Source organism: Podarcis filfolensis (assembly GCF_964270895.1).
Source record: "Podarcis filfolensis genome assembly, chromosome: 17".
NCBI lineage: Eukaryota > Metazoa > Chordata > Lepidosauria > Squamata > Lacertidae > Podarcis > Podarcis filfolensis.
The window spans coordinates 2,871,793-2,888,299 of NC_139621.1; the positions used below are offsets into that span (position 1 = coordinate 2,871,793).

The 16,507-nt window shown below is 45.2% G+C and overlaps 1 protein-coding gene across 3 annotated transcripts in view; it reads left to right on the top strand.

Moving 5' to 3' along the window:
• MECP2 (methyl-CpG binding protein 2) overlaps positions 1-10,145 on the top strand; it is a 94,883-nt gene extending 84,738 nt beyond the window's left edge. For all 3 annotated transcript variants that reach the window (XM_083592396.1, XM_083592394.1, XM_083592395.1), the window contains exon 3: positions 183-10,145. In XM_083592396.1, coding sequence (XP_083448522.1) covers positions 183-1,242 — 1,060 coding nt within the window. In that variant the 3' untranslated portion in view covers positions 1,243-10,145. The remainder of the gene's footprint in view (positions 1-182) is intronic.
• Positions 10,146-16,507: the final 6,362 nt, after the last annotated feature.

A 16,507-nucleotide genomic window follows, 5' to 3' on the forward strand; every position in this document is an offset into this window, starting at 1 on the left:
GTACAGGGTTGTCCACTACAGGGTTTTGTGCACCTTCCTCAAAAGCAGAGACTTTTTCAAGTCAGGAAGTAAACTTGAAGTATGCATTTGTAGTGTAATTCCATTAATTTTCCTTCTGTTCTTCCTCCCCTCTCCCTTTTTCTTTTTGTCCTTTTTCATATCTCCGGCTCTTGCAAATGCAGCCCCCAGGGCAAGGCCTTCCGCTCCAAAGTTGAGCTCATTGCCTATTTTGGAAAGGTGGGGGACACCTCTCTGGATCCTAATGATTTCGATTTCACGGTGACTGGACGTGGGAGTCCGTCACGGCGAGAACAGAAGCCTCCGAAGAAACCCAAAATCACTAAAACGGCTGGCACAGGTCGTGGGCGGGGCCGACCAAAGGGCAGCGGCTCTGCCAAGCCCAGAGGAGCTGCCTCGGAAGGTGTGCAAGTGAAGCGGGTGATTGAGAAGAGTTCTGGAAAACTGCTGGTCAAGATGCCTTTGCAGTCCTCTCCAGCAGGAGCCAAGGCAGAAGGCACTGGTGGGGCCACCACCTCCACACAGGTCATGGTGATCAAGCGTCCTGGGCGCAAGCGGAAATCTGAATCGGACCCCCAGGCTGTGCCTAAGAAACGGGGGCGTAAGCCAGGCAGTGGAGCAGCAGTGGTAGTTGCCGAAGCCAAAAAGAAAGCAGTCAAGGAGCCGGTTGTCCAGGCGGTCCGGGAGACAGTGCTGCCCATCAAGAAGCGCAAGACGCGTGAGGCTGTTAGCATAGAGATAGCCAAGCCAAGCCCACCTCCTCCAAGCAACACTGGGGAGCGGAGCCCCAAGGGACAGCGAACGGCTGCCAAGAGCCCAGGGCGCCGCAGCAAGGAAAGCAGTCCTAAAGGGCGGGGTGGCAATGCCGTACCAACCTCTGCCCCTTCCTCCTCCCCTGGCAAGAAGGATCAGCACCATCCTCCCCATCAGCCGCTTTCGGAGGCCCAGGGCAGCTCCCCTTCTCAGTCCCCTGAAAGCCCCAAGGACAGCAGGAGCCTTCCAGCTGAGCCCCAGGACTTGAGCAGCAAGAGCTGCAAAGAGGAGAGGGCTCCGGAAAGTGATGGCTGCCCAAAGGAGCCACCTAAGACTCAGCCCAGCGGCACAGCAGTGCCCTACAAACATGAGCGCAAAGACACTGTGTCGTCCTCCGCGGCCTTGCCCCGGCCCACAAACAGGGACGAGGCCGTGGACACCAGGACACCTGTGTCAGAGCGGGTCAGCTGACTTTGAGGGGGGTGAGTGAGCAAGTGAGCGCCAGAGGAAACAAAGAGAGAGACAGGCACTCCCAGCCCCCCACACCCAGATGAGACTCCAGGCAGCTGCTGGGCAGGACTCCCCTTTCCCCAGAGTGCCCTGGCTTTCAACCATTCAGCTACTCCAAAACTATTCTTCCTCTGTTCCAATCCTTCCCCCATTTTCAATACAGACAAGCACAGTGTGGGGTGCAGAGACATGCCTCCCAGAGCTGGAAGCCACTTTGCACTTTTTCTACAGAATGGGGGCACCCTTTTCTCTCCCCCCACACCCCCACCAGCCCCTTCTGCCATGCTTTGCTGCATATACTACTGACAAGGCAAGCTGTTTGGCAGGGGAGGGGCAGCTCCAAACTCTGGCCTGTCGCCCTGATCCTGCTTGCCCTCCATATTACAGAGGCCTGGTGGACAGATTGTGGGGAGGGTGGGCATGTGTGTATTCCACTCCACCTCCCTAGTGCCATGTAATGTAGTTGTCCAGTCTTAGTTGGATTTCTGTAGTTTTCAGTAGGATGTGTGTGTACACACAAGAGAGAAAGAGATGGGACTGTGGCGTACTGGGGAACCAATATCCCCCTTTTGCCAATTAGACCAGCAGATAGGAAAGTTTTTCTCTCCCCCAAGGACAGTTGTGCTGCTAAGAGACCACTGGGATACTGGGGGCAACTTTGTAAGAATGTCCTCCTTTCCTACGTCTATCCCAAAAGGAGAGGCCTTTTGATTTTGTTGAAGCAATCTGAGTGTGCTGAAGCGTGTACGTGTGTGCGTGTGCTTGTCATATGCTAAGAGTTAAAATGAGATGTTCTTCCAGTTCTTGTCAATGATGTTAGTTTAGGGAACTGTTTGCACTAATGGAGGCCTTTGCCCACCTTCTGTGAGGCAACGGCATGAAAGAGTGTGCCTGTGTGTATTGGAGCGGGACATTTTGATGGAATTCTGGCTGACCTCTCCACCTTAGTTCTGGGGCAGGAAGGTAGCTGAATGTTTCTAAAACTACCTGATCTTCTGTGCTGGGATTGATATGTGGCAGTGGCTTCACTGAGAAGCCTAGTATTTGTCATTTACAAGGACTTCCTTATGGCTGGCAACCAAGCTCTTCCATGACAGTTGAGCACACCCCTCACTCCCCAGGGACAGAGAGCTCAGCAGAAGAGTAGTGTACCTTGGGGAGGGGACTTGGTTTCAAATGGATGTCTCCTTTGTTTTGTTTTTCTGTCTGCTGAAGATAGAAGAGGAGGGGTAGGGAAGCATCGACCACTTCAGTGTGCTTATTTTTGTTTTTAACTGCATATGTAGTACAGACAGGATCTGTGCCCCCCTCCATTCTAGGCAGTAGCAAAGTACCCCAAGAACAAGATGGGGGAGTATGGGTCCAAGTCAGCAGTCTGGGCAGGAACTAGAAAGAGTTATCTCTGAAAGTGTTGTCACTTTGTGGTGGTGCAAAAGGATTAGAACAAGCCCCATCTTGTTCTGCAGCTCTTTGACGGCCAAAATAGATATGATTCTGGACCTTCATGATCAGATTTTTATTTATTTATTTTTTAAAAAACAACTTAAAGCCGCAGGAGGCTCTGCTTTTGGTCACAGCAGCAGTGCTGAGGAAGAGGGTATTTAACTCTCTCCTCCTCATCCAACCCCTGTGCTGGTTGTCTTTGGTGCATACACACCATACAGTGGTACCTCTGGATGCAAACGGGATCCGTTCCAAGCCCTGTTCGCATCCTGAGCAGAACGCAACGCGTGTCTGCGCATGCGCGGGTTGTGATTCGCCGTTTCTGCGCATGCGCGTGACGTCATTTTGAGAGTCTGCGCATGTGTGAGCGGCGAAACCCGAAAGTAACCCATTCCGTTACTTCTGAGTCGCTGCGGAATGCAACCTGAAAATGCTCAACCTGAAGCATATTTAACCCGAGGTACGACTGTACATATAAAGCACATGACTTCCCCAAAGACGCCTGCCCCTAAAAAGAGCCACAATTCCCATCACACTTAACAGGTTAAAGTTCCCAGGATTCTTTTTTGGGGGGGTGCACTTTAAATGTTCAATGTGTACACAGCTTAATTCCCATCCCATCCAAGCTGCTATTTTCCCTGCTTGTGAGGGGATTCCGGTACCTGCACAGTACTGTCCCCCCCCCCCCCCCGCATAAGAGGGGCAGAATTTAGATCAAGAAAATGGCCATGTGGCCAGTATAGCCACCCTCTCCCTCAGCACCTCTTTTCCAATAAAAATTGGAGCCTCCTGCAGATTCTTGGAATTAAAAATGTTGAAGGATCTCGCGTTAGGCTCTCTGGAGACATGCCTATTTTGGGCCCTTAGAGAGAGACTTCAGTGTGGAGACAACTTATTTTTATGTTTCCCCTTCTTGCCTATTCACCAGATAAGTAGAGTAAAATTCCTTCCATGTGTGGCAACTGTCAAAAGACTCCCCCCCTTTCACTTATTAAGTATAGATAAAGGGTAATGCACTAGTCGTAACTGAGAGACTCCAGGTTCATAGTGGGAGGACCAGAAAGGATTGGGACTACCTTCACTGCAACCATTTACTGAATTGCTCATTTTTGCTTGGCTTCCTGCACTGGCACCACAGTCAAAGCCAAATTTTGATTTTTCTTTTCTTCCCATGTATATAACTCAGCAATTGGCAGAAAGGTTGGGGATGGCTTCTAATTTTTGTTCTTCTGGGAGAAATCCTGTGCTAGTGATTGGACCGAAGTCTGCTGCTAATCACAGACTCTGGAATATACCCACCCGCACCCGCTCTAAGGGTAAGGTGCCTAGTCTGAAGGCCAGTTCATCATTCACTTGGATGGAAGTGGCTGTCTGAGGATACTGCTGTGGAAACATGGTAGAAAGTACAAAGAAGTGGGGGAGAAAATGGCTTTGTGATAACTAAAAAAAAAACCCCAACTTCTCAAAGGGCTTTTCTTTGATTATTTTTTTTAAAGGCACAAATATAATGGGGTGGGTGGGAAATGAACAAGTATTCACCAAGCTATGGGAAACCTGGGATGGAGAAAATATAGTTCCCTTTGGTCTCAAGTTCTTTGGGGAGGTTTTTTCACCTGAGGCTGCATCTGACAGGTCCAGGATGAATTACTGTCCAGGCTCCAACCTCCAGGTCCGCATGAGAAACCCTCCCTCATTTACTAATTCTTTTGAGTTATGAAGGGTTTTTCGTAAATAGAAAAAAGAACTTTGCACTTCACTCCACTCCGGGACTGCCACTGGTTTGACATGTTTTGAATCTGCAGTGCACTGCCCCTGGAAATGAATAACTGCAGCTAAGGTTTCCACAGAAGTATCATGGGTGAAGCAGCTAGGCATTGCCGTCCTGAAAAAAACAGGGCAACCTTGGGACTAAATAATGGGCAGAATAAAAATAGTGGTGGCAGCAACCCTTCCTTTCTCAGAATGGGCCTTCTCTGAAATTCCACTCAGTCCAGCTGATGACTGAGAGTCAGACTAGGTGGCAGCAAATCTGTATTTGTTAAAATGATTGTGTAAGCAGGGGAGAGATAACATGGGGGCACATGTATGTGCCTCTTGCTTTCTCCTTGCACACCCTCTCTCTGGCACATACACTTCTCTTCTCAGCTTTCTTCCCAGCTAAGATCTGATTACATGTTGGATCATATGGGATGGGAGAACAGTGCCTGTGGAGAGGCGGCAAGGGGTTGGTAAGCAGGCCCAGGGTGCGTTCAGGTTCCTCCACCTGCTTCATGTGTGCTGCTTTTGCTCTGAAAATTAGACCCACACCTCCTTGTTCTATGCATGGCTGGGGACAGATGTGTTTAAACAAGAAGGTCTGCCACTACCATGTCAGTTTAACCCTGAGAGTGCCCTTGGTCTAAACTTCCTTCACGTGCAGGCCATTGTTGCATTCCACTACCTTCCTGGGATTCATAACAGCCTCTCTTATGCTGCAAAGTGGAGATCTAGCTTTGCAGGACACACCCAACATTTGGAGCTATTGGGCGGTATGTTTTGCTACCATACCTATGTCTTCTGTAGACTGCCACAGGGAATCAATGTTGCCAACATTAGGCTTTGAAGAGGTCTCCTCGGGCTTTCCTCACTATTTGGCAGAGACCATTTAGAAAATGTGGCTCTTTCTGTCACAGATAGATGTGACTTCACCTCTGTGTTCCAAAATTATCCCAGCTTCAAAAACACGTACAGGTGGCAGACCTCCCAGCTGCTTCTTACTGTCCAAAAGCAAATTGATTTGTTGAGGCAGGCAACTGCCCTCATGGGAGAAATATTTTATTTCTTTTTACTTGTTTTTTCATGGAGAGATTGATGCACTTTAAAGTCAAGAGAGAAAAATAGTCTGTCTTCAATGAGCCACAAGCCCATTGCAAACCACATGGTACTGGCAGTGAGGGTAGAAGGGGTTATGAGCCATATGTAGCCAACTGGGGAGACTAAACAAAAGCTACAAATAGAGATCCATATATTTTTAAAAAGAAAGCCTTCGTGTACAACTTAATTGAAGTTAGATGTTTTTGGATAGAAAATGTGTCTAGGGGCAAGTGTACATGTTGGAAGATACCAAGCTAGAACAGCAATACCCAGTTCCACACTAGAACCACCCCAATGCCTAATCACATACCACTATCTAGGTTTAAAAAGCTTGCAAAACCATGGAGTATCCTGATCCCATGTGAAAGGATGGCATCTTCATGCCATTATCCTCCTTCTTGGTGTGATGTAGTACTGGAAAAAGAAGAGGGGTAGATTTTTGTCAGTGATGTAAGGCCAAACTTGATGTTGGTGGCAGACCTGGGTTTCTTCCAGACAACTACAAAGTGGCCAGAGCAGGGAGTTTCTTTGCACTGGAGAAACAACAACCCGGAAGAAGGTTATAATCCTGCGTGCCTTTTTCCCTTCTCTCTTTTCTCTCCCTCCCCCCAACTGCTGCAGTTGGCATCCTTTCTGCTGCTCCACTTTGCAGTTGTTTTCACATCTGGGTCTTCCACCAAAAATTTAGTTCAGCCCAAAGAAAAAAGATCTTCAAGGTGCAATGAAAAGTTAATAGTGGGGTGTGAAGTAAGTCCTGGCCTCTCCCCATCCCCCACTAACCTAATGATGCTATTGCTGCTGGCTGCTTCTCCCAGAGTGAGTGACACCAGTTGTAGTCTGGCAATCTAGGTCCTCTTATTTACAGGGATAGAGAGTTGTGAGCTCCACCTCTGCTCCCAGCTCTGCCCACTTCCACCCAGCTCAGCCTCAAAGACGAATGTGGATAGTGCCTGGCGTTTGAGAGACTGCGCAAAAGGTTTCTACCTTGTTAGCATTGTGAACCACCCAATGTTTCTGTGTCAAGTGAAAATAAACTTTTCGTCGGTTTCAATTATTATCCAATAATGTGTAGAGTTTAACATTAGGCCTAACTCTTTTGTTTGGGGATTTACTTTCTGTTTGTTTGTTTGTGTGTATGTGTGTTGTTTTTTTTAAGGCACCCAAGTAGACAGAGAAAAAATGTCTAATTTTATATATCTGTATATTGCATTATAAATGAGGGGTTGCTTTTTCCGCTTATTGCACCACTATCAAACAAAAGGACAACAGACCAACAAGCAAGGAATGATATGGTCTGTTGAGAATTTATTATATGTTGCTTCTTGACCATTTTTCCTGGTATTTGATATCATAGGACAAGGGGAAATAAAACTGACCCATCAAACCTGCCTGCCAGTAATTTTTCTCCATTACAGAGCTGAACTGCCTTTTAACCCTGGCTGTTTTCCATTTCTGAAAGGGGGTTTCCTCTCTTGTCTCAAGAGAGGAAAACCAACAAGGTGGTTGAGTATAGCCAACATTTTAATTTTTTTGCACTCCGTCAACTTGTAGGGCAGGGCACTCATTTGGGAAAGGAGGGAGGACATAAGGAGGGACTCCAATTGACCATACAAACCTATATCCAGTTGGACTTGAATCTTAACAAGCACCATTAGCATGATTTGTCTGTGTCAGTTAATGGCCACTTCAGTAGCAACATAATTTTGCATGATAGCATTGCTGTTTGAAAACTCCTTTTGGTTCTCAGCTGAACCCCCAAGTACTGTTCCTCTAGTCTAGAGCGTATCTCTTCCTCCTTACAGAAAACAAAATTCTTGTTAAATTCCACACACAGAGAGGGAGAGCACTCCTCTGGCATCAGGCATGAATTGGCAACACTCCACATACCTCTCCCCTCCCACCAACTGAAAGCATGTCGCACACTCCTTTCCCCCCTCAGTTTAGCAGAAGTCCAGATCTCATTTCCAAAGGTCTTTGGCCGGCACAAGTGCTACGTAATTCTCATCTTGCTTACATGCAGAGGCGGCTCCAGAAAAGGGAGCAAAGAAGGAGTGTCTGGAGGTTGAGCTTTCTTTCTCATACCGCAGTCTTTCCAAACAGAAACAAGTCATTTCACAATCTATATTTTTTAATTCAGACAGCGTGGACAGGGAATTATTCGAGTAGGATTTTGCGCTTCCCGTCTTCCTGGTGCTGCCCATGCTTGCATGACTGATAATCTGGGGGCATTAGATTTGCTTTCTAATAAATAATTGTATATAAAGTCTAAAATGTCCAAGTGCTGGTAGCACCAATGATAACGGGACCCTACTGGCATTCATCAGGTCAAAGGCTGAGTCATTTGAAAGCTTGCTAGCACTTCCCTACCCAGATCTCGCCACATCCCACAAGGGACCCTTAGGAAGAGGGCTGGGTAGGACAGTTTGCTCTCCGCCAACTTCCACCCGCAAGTTGCCAAATCAGCAATATTCTGAGGTAGTAGCTTAAATCTGCTGTTCTTCCAAAATAAATATATCTAGACAAGTGCAGATGACACTTCCGGTGGGCGGGGAATGAAGACTATTCTTCCGAACTGAAGTAGGGAGAGGGGATTTCTCACTCCGTAGATCAACTTGCATAAGGCTTTCTTCCAATCAAGGGCCCAGAGTTCCTTTTCCAAGCTCTGCAGGTTGGCCATGTTTGCTGCAGTTGTGTGTAGCTGCACGAGGAGTAGGTGAACAACTTGGAAATATGTCTCATTTGGGAGGGGGGGTTCGTTGTGAGTGCAAAAAAACAAACCTGGCAAACTCCCTCCTCAATCGTACTGGGGCAGGGGGAAGGATGGGGGCATTCTCTTCTCCTGCTTCCGTCAATTGACATGCCGCTAACAACAAACCAACTTCCTTCTGCTTCACAACTCAGTAGTGATCACCATATGACCAAATAGTACAAGGACTGTTATTAAATGTATGCTGAGTGCTTGCTACCCTGTACAGCTCTTAATCCTCACGTAGCCGACTCTCTCTCTCTCTCTAGCCAGTGGTGTTTCTTTCTGTTTTGGACTCCTTAATTATTATTTTTAAATTCCGGAGACACATTTTTTTGTTGTGGGGGAGGGAGGTTGTATTTCCCTCCCCCCCCCATAACCTTTTTTTTTGTGGGGGGAGGTTGCAAAAAAAAATGTGGTGTTTGGGACTCTAATTGTGTGTAGGGTTTTATCTCCCCACCCTCACTCCCCCCAACCCTGCAGGGGGGGTGTCAAAAAAGGAATGTCGGTGAAAATCTCTGTGTGTGTTTTTTTCTTTATGGTCCACGAGTGTGTATCGTGAACATTTCTGTAAAGTAATTGTTCCAGGCACAAACGCTTTTGAGTGTTTCAGACGTATGTATATATATTTTTAAGGGAGGAAGAGCGTATACTTTACTTTTGTCTTGTCTGTTGGCAGTAAAAAAAGGGGAGGTTACCTGGGAATGTGACAAGCAGAGCGTTTTTAAACAGGCATTCCCAGGGTATTTTGTACAGCTTCTTCTAACAGTCCACCACCATGTGGGCCATGTAGCAAGAGGTGGCTTGATTCCTTCACATGAATATTCATTTGGCTGGGGGTAAATAAACCAGAAGGACCTGGCACCTCAAGGGCAATAAAGGGGAATGCTATGAACCTTTCTGCTAGATTCAGAGGTGCATTTCACATCTTGTCAGAGGGGCTGTATCTAAAGGAGGCCCATTGATTTGTTTTTAACGCCAAATGTTACTAATTCTTATTTCTAGGACAGCAAATATCTAGCCTTAGGGGAATAAAAATGTACCAAGAATCCTCCAGATAGAACCGGGTAGGTGTGGGGATTGACAATTTTAGAAATCAAGTTTAAAATGTTTCATTGTTCACTCCTGTGCTCCCACACCCATACTTCTGGATCGCACCTTGCATTTGGTTGATGTGTTTTTGGGACAATTACTTTTAAGAACTATTGAGTAGATTGTTTAATAAATCTTTAAAACGGATTGCTCTTTTTGTAGGTTTTGTGTACAGCCAAAAAAAAAAAAAAAGACTGAAAGCACTGACTATATTTAAAAAAGGAAAAAAAGAAATTTATTAAATGAAAATTTGTATTATTTCAGTAAGAAAATAACAAAATCCGTCTGAATGTACATGTATATGTTTAAAGAAATCCACCAACTCCCTCCCTACCCTTGTATCCTATTTATTATATAAAACGTTTGCCTTACAAGAAAGCAGTCCTTTCTTTATGGGTGTTTCTATCTTATTTTGGTTGTTAAAACAAGCAAGTTGATTTATCCCCCCCCCTTCCAATAAAGATACAGTGACAACTGCATTTTTATATATGTAAGGTCATTTAAAAGAAACAAATTCTATTTTTTATGTTAAAAAGAAAGGTTCAGGCCCAGTCTTAGCACTCAGCATGCATTCTACACAGTAATCTAGTTGCATCTCATGTTGGTAAGTACTGTATTCTGTGCTAGAATTGGATTATAAACCTATGTAAATGTTACAGATTTGTTTGAGCCTTTCATTACCAAGGTAGAACTGTTCTGCCCTGCCATTAAAATATAATATTTTTTTCTCTGTTGTGGATGAGGATGTCTTTTAGTTGGTTGCAAAGCGGCCTCTTGTTTGTGCCAGTTTATACTGATGCAGGAGTACATTGTTTCAGGGATTTATATTCTGCTTTTCAAAACATTGTTCCCAAGTTTGAGTTACATAGAACTTTGGACTGAGCAGAAAGGCAGTCTTGAGCAGAGAACACACCAGAATACTTATAAACACAGAATTTGTCACTTTCAGGAAGACCTCTTTCAAATGGCACAAAATGATGACTATTTCCACACTCAAAACAATACACTGACACGAAGAGGGCTTGTACTGTTAATTATATTATATTATATTCCTTTGCAAAGGCATAGCAAACAGTGTCTATTTCTTGTTATAGGAAGTCTCTCTTATAGGGAAATGGTTCTCAGGTTAGTCTCTAAGCTGTGATAGCAGATGGAGTCATAAAACAATTGTGGTGTTGTAGCCAAGTGTGTCAGTGGAGTCCTTGCTGCACTATCAAATGTTCACGGGTGGCTATTTGAGAAATCATGCCCCAGGGTTTGTTAGTTCAGTTAGACTGCTTCACAGGACCAGCCCAATGCATTTTGCTGCCTTAGGCAAAGGATGTCCCCCCTCCCCAAATCCCGCCCCCCAAGCCAACTGAACCGAAAGTTGAATCTTACTTCAACAGCCTTAGCATCTGAGAACAGCAGACCATTTCCTGGAAAATTGCAAAATCCACCATCACCCATTTTGCTACTCACAAAGAGGGTGGCAAAATAAATTTAATTCAGTTCAGCTCTAGCATTGTCCTTCAGGGAAGCTTGTCTTGTACTCTTGATTAAAATAACTGGATAAGAAACCTTAGGAATGCCTTGAACAGAGTTTGGAAAACCACTGCCTTAGACCAATGGCACAGCCCAATCAGAACACCAGGTATGGAAAACAATTTTCATTTTTGAAAACTTGCAATGTTTTTAATATTTCCCACATCCATAAGGACTACCCACCAGCTATTACATTCCAGAATTTATCTACCTTGGCCTACCATGGTGGGTGGCGGTGGGGGCACCGCAGAACGGCTGCTTACCCAACAAAATGTTAACTGTGAGTGTGCGTTTGTGAGAGGGAGAGAGAAACTGTGAACATGGAAGCACCCAGTAGTGGGAGCAAGAGGTGGTTTTGCACCACTATCTCAGCAACAGTGTCAACCCCCCCCCCCAAAAAATGTGCAGGCCTGTATTTTACTTTTATTTTTTGCTAAAGTATATATAGGTGAAATTAAAGGGGTCATCTCAGGTATACCACCAGAGTGGTGACGAACATACCTCCCTTATGATATCTCTCCCACTTTTTTAACCCCTCAACTGATTATCAGATTCAGAATTATCTGTGGGTTTAGTAAGATGGGAATACACTTGAATGTATGGATGGCCAACATTGATGCCCTCCAGCTGTTCCTGGGCTACAGCTCCAATAATCCCTGAGCAGAGGCCATGGTGGTTGGAGGCTGCTGGAGGTTGGAGTCCAACAGCATATGGAGAGCATCATGTTGGCATCCCTACTTTAACAAATACTAGTATTCATAACCTGACTGAGGGTTAGAAGTCCCCATGGTCTATGGGTGGATAACAGCTCTAAAATAAAATTATTACAGTCAAACCTCGATTGTCTAACATAATCCATTCCAGAAGCCCGTTCGGCTTCCAAAATGGAGCCTAAACGTTCCAAAATGGAGGTGTTCGGGGACTGAGGTTTGACTGTATACAGGGGTTGCCAACCTTTTTTGTCTAGTGGGCACATTTTGGATTTGGGGAGTGCTTCGGTGCTAGTCACAAAATGGCTCCCATGGAGAGCACAGCATAACACAAAAAGAGAGAGACCACACCAGACAACCTTATGTTTGTCATAGGAAGTCACCTGTGTCCTGATTGTGCTGATCACACAATACCGATTACACACAGAGATGTTGTTGCTGTAACATACCTCATTTTCAGTAAAAAATAAATGAAGTGGCCATATTACACTTACTCTCATTTCACATAAAATGTTTAGAAGGTACCTGCATACTTTGTCACATAATTTCCTTTCTAGGTGGGTTAGAAGCTGTGTTTTTTAAAAATGAAAGATAATGATGATTATTTATACCCCTCCTTTTTCCTTGACTCAAGGCAACTTACAGAAAAAATAATAATGAAAAAACAATTAAACATTAATAGAATTAAAGCTATATACGTATATAAAATCTACTAACACCTACCAGTAATTACAACAAAAACAAAAGCCTATTGGAATAAGAAGGGCTTCACCTGTTGGTGGAAGGACAGCAAAGAGGGAGCTAGTCTGGCTTCTCTCGGGAGAGAGCTCCAAAGTTATCTGGGAGCAGCTGCTGCCAAGGAGGCCCTCTCCCAAATCCCCCCAAGCGTGCCTGTGAGGGTGGCAGGACCAAGGGAAGGGCCTCCCCCAAAGGTCTCAAATCCTGGGCAGGTTTGCATGAGGCAATAGGGTCTTCCAGATAGCTTGGACCTAAGCCATATAGGGCTGTGTAGGTCATAAGCAGAACTTTGAATTGCACCTGGATTCAAACTGGAAGCCACTGGAGCTGTTGTGACAAGAGACTGGGAGTTGTCTGCTCCCCATAATTAACCCAGTCAGCAATCTGGCTGCAGCTCTTACAGCTAGTTGAATTTTCTGAGCACTTTTCAAAGGCAGCTCCACACAGAGCATGTTATAGTAATCCAAACGGGATGTAACTAAGACGTGTGTCACAGTGGCAAGGAACTGGCATAGGTGGCACACTAGCTTTGACTCTGCAAATGCAAATGGCTACTACAGAGACCTGGGCTTCCATGCTCAGGGCTGAGTCCAGGAGCACACTCAAATTGCAAACCTGTGTCTTCAGGGGGAGTGTTACCGCATCCAGCACAGGCTGAACCCCTATTCCGTGTGTTGCTTTCCAACTGACCATTACTGATGACAGACAGACACTGATTTAGAACCAAGACAGCTTCCTTGGGTTTAGGTGGAAAGGATAAATAGATGTGGTGTGAAGGCGCCATGCAGCAATGCTGCTGACATGAGCACACCATGATCTCCCTTTTGCCAACTCATTTTGAAAAGAATAGTCCTCAGAAGTTTTGCAAAGCCCCATAGCAGATCACAGGCAGTCTCTTCTTGCCAAAGCAAATGTCAGGGTTCAACAGTCATAGGTGATAAGTTAGACAGTCACTAAGTGCCTTATGCCGTCTACTGTATGCCAGCACCTAGCCCCAAGTGGCTCTGAGGATGGGCAAAATTCTTGTCACTCTAAAGGACAGTTTCTGAAACTTACAATCAAGTGATCATGACTAAGCAGTGCCTTTCCATGGCAAAGATAATGCTTCCCTCCTCAGTTGGCCAGACACCCTGTCCCATGCCCATGCCTGGCTAGGGTAGCAACAGCCCCACAGAGGATGTGCTGTCAGAAACATGGTTTGGTGTGAGAGGGTAGCCTGTCGGTCATTTAACTGCACCAGACTTGCTTCGTTTGGGTCACCCAAACATGCACGCATGCAGAGTTGTCAAATGTGCCCTGCTAAAGAGGGTTGGTTACTTCCATGGCTCTGTTAAAGGTGCAGTGTATGACACTTCTGAAATTTTATAGGCATGTGATTCCTCAGTGCACTTCAGTACACTATGGCATATTAATCACAACCCTAGCCTGATTAGAATGTTTTTGAAATTGCATTCTCCAGTTCTTGCTAGCTAACCAGCAAGGTAAACTTACGGCTTGCTAGTAATCCTGAACCTTTGCTGCTATTCCATTTCTTCTGACTCCTGTGTCTCTGTTCCTGTTCAGAGATGCTGCTATTGCAGCCCACTGCTGTGGGCAAGGGCAGAAACTCTCTGGGGCAGGTAAGCAAAGTGAAGTGACCACCTCAGGCAACAGGTCCACCAGGGCAGCCAATCCCCATGTCAATTTTCTTTGCCACCCCTGCTTGTCCCTGATGTAGACCCTTCCTTCCCTGGTGGAGAGTGGGACGCACCATTTTGGGGTCTGCCTCAAATGTCTTGGGCCAGCCCTGCTCTGGAGAGAAAACAACAAAGCACCTTAAAGACGGACACCAGAGTCATGCCTAATGGCCTCTCTTTACAGAGTTAGAGTAAGGATTGCTGAGGTAAAAATTATGAAGGCTTTGAGTACAGTGGTACCTCGGGTTAAGTACTTAATTCATTCTGGAGGTCCGTTCTTAACCTGAAACTGTTCAGGTTACATACGCTTCAGGTTACAGACTCCGCTAACCCAGAAATAGTGCTTCGGGTTAAGAACTTTGCTTCAGGATGAGAACAGAAATTGTGCTCCAGTGGCGCGGCGGCAGCAGGAGGCCCCATTAGCTAAAGTGGTGCTTCAGGTTAAGAACAGTTTCAGGTTAAGAACAGACCTCCAGAACGAATTAAGTACTTAACCCGAGGTACCACTGTATGGAGTTCCAAAGTGTAGGCACTGCCATGCTAAACGACAGAGTTCTTACAAATGTGACATCTGTAGTAATGCCAGTTCCACACAAAAATTACCCTAGATTCTACATCCTCTAATATTTGTCAGAGATTCAAGTAGATTTAATTTGTTGACATGAACCTATAGTTAGTACTCTAATACTGGCAGCACTCAGCCTGGCAGTGCTTAATGTTTATTTAAAGTCAGAACAACTTCTGTTAGGTTTGCTTTAGATTGCAACTTACTGCCTTATTGGACAGGATGAGACTTTTGACTTTAAAAAGCTGCTGTCCTATGTGTTTACAAAGAAGCAACTTCAAATGATGGCACTAAAATTTGCTTCCAGGGAAATATGCTTAGGCTTAAGGGACAAAGGAGAAAACAGTTCATTGGCACAAACAGAGTTAAGGCAGCACTCTCATTTCCTTAGCTTTCTGGGTTGTTGTTTACTTTGCCTTATCTGTAACTATAATGGTTCCTGATCATCTGCCACAACATGCCTTTCAAACAGCTCCTCCTAACCTTAATATAGTCGTACCTGGAAGTCAAATGGAATCTCTTCCATAAGTCCGTTCGACTTCCAAAACGTTCGCAAACCAAATCGCGGCTTCTGATTGACTGCAGGAACCTCCTGCAGCCAATCAGAAGCCGCAGAAGCCCTGTTGGATGTTTGAGTTCCAAAAGAATATTCACAAACCAGAACAATCACTTCTGGGTTTGCAGCGTCTGGGAGCCAAAATGTCCAAGTTCCAGGGCATTTGACAACCAAGGTACAACTGTACTATGAAGTTCCTTCTACAGCCCTGCCCTGGTTGGCCCATTGGATCAATTGCATGCCTTCTCAATTATTTTTTGCCACCTGTCCTAGATACTTCTGTCCATTGTCTGCCCTACACCCGTCCTTGTCTCTGCCCTCCAAATCCCTTCGCCTTTATATTGCATCCTCAGCTAAACTTGACACTTCTCTCTTCCCTCACAGAATTTGGACTTAAAACTATACAGTTCCTTGAGCAATTGAGCATTCTCTGCCATCACATCAAGTAGTCTCAACAATCATACATGGCAACACAAATGAAGACTTGGTACTTGGAGAGTATGAGAGGATGGAATCTTTGATGAAGGCTGATTCTTTTGTATAGTTATTCAGAAGTAAGTCTCACTGTGTTTGTTAGGGCTTTAAATACAAAAAACTTGTAAGTCTGGGTTGTATATTTCATCCACTCAGCTATATAGCTGCAAATAAAACGTTTTAAATGTGTTGTAAAGTGCAGTATGCAAATGTGACACTAGATGGCTATGCCAAATTCAATGTAATTTTCAAAACTTTTTTTAAAAAAGCATTTTCACAGCGTTTTTATATGTGTGTAGATTCCACCTAAGTCATACTATGAGAGTGAAATCTATGGACTTCAGTTGTGACTAACTTCTCAGTTTGACTTAGCTATCACCCAATGTGTGTATGTGTGTATGTGTATGCATAACTCCATAGAGTCTAGACCAGCCTGTCTCAACCTTTGACCCCCAGATGTTGGACTACCACTCCCATCATCCCTAGCTGGTCAGGGATGATGGGAGTTGTAGTCCAGTAACATCTGGAGCCCAAAGGTTGGGAAAGACTCATCTAGACAGAAGCTGGCTCTAAGTTCTGCCTGCCATTGCACTCTGAGGTGTGAATCCTATGGAACGAAGCAAACCCACTTATATTCTTACATACGGTCCTTTTAATGCACAAGGTAACAAAATATGTTAACTTGCTCCAGCAGTTTTATGTTGTAACATACTGAAAAGACTGTAGACGTCTCGTGCTCCACCAGCCTTTGCCAGCCCGGTGCCCTCCAGATGTTTTGGGCTACCAGCCACGCTCCCCTCCGTCTCAACAGAATATCCCCAAGGTAGCCGTCCTATGTTTCCTATTTAC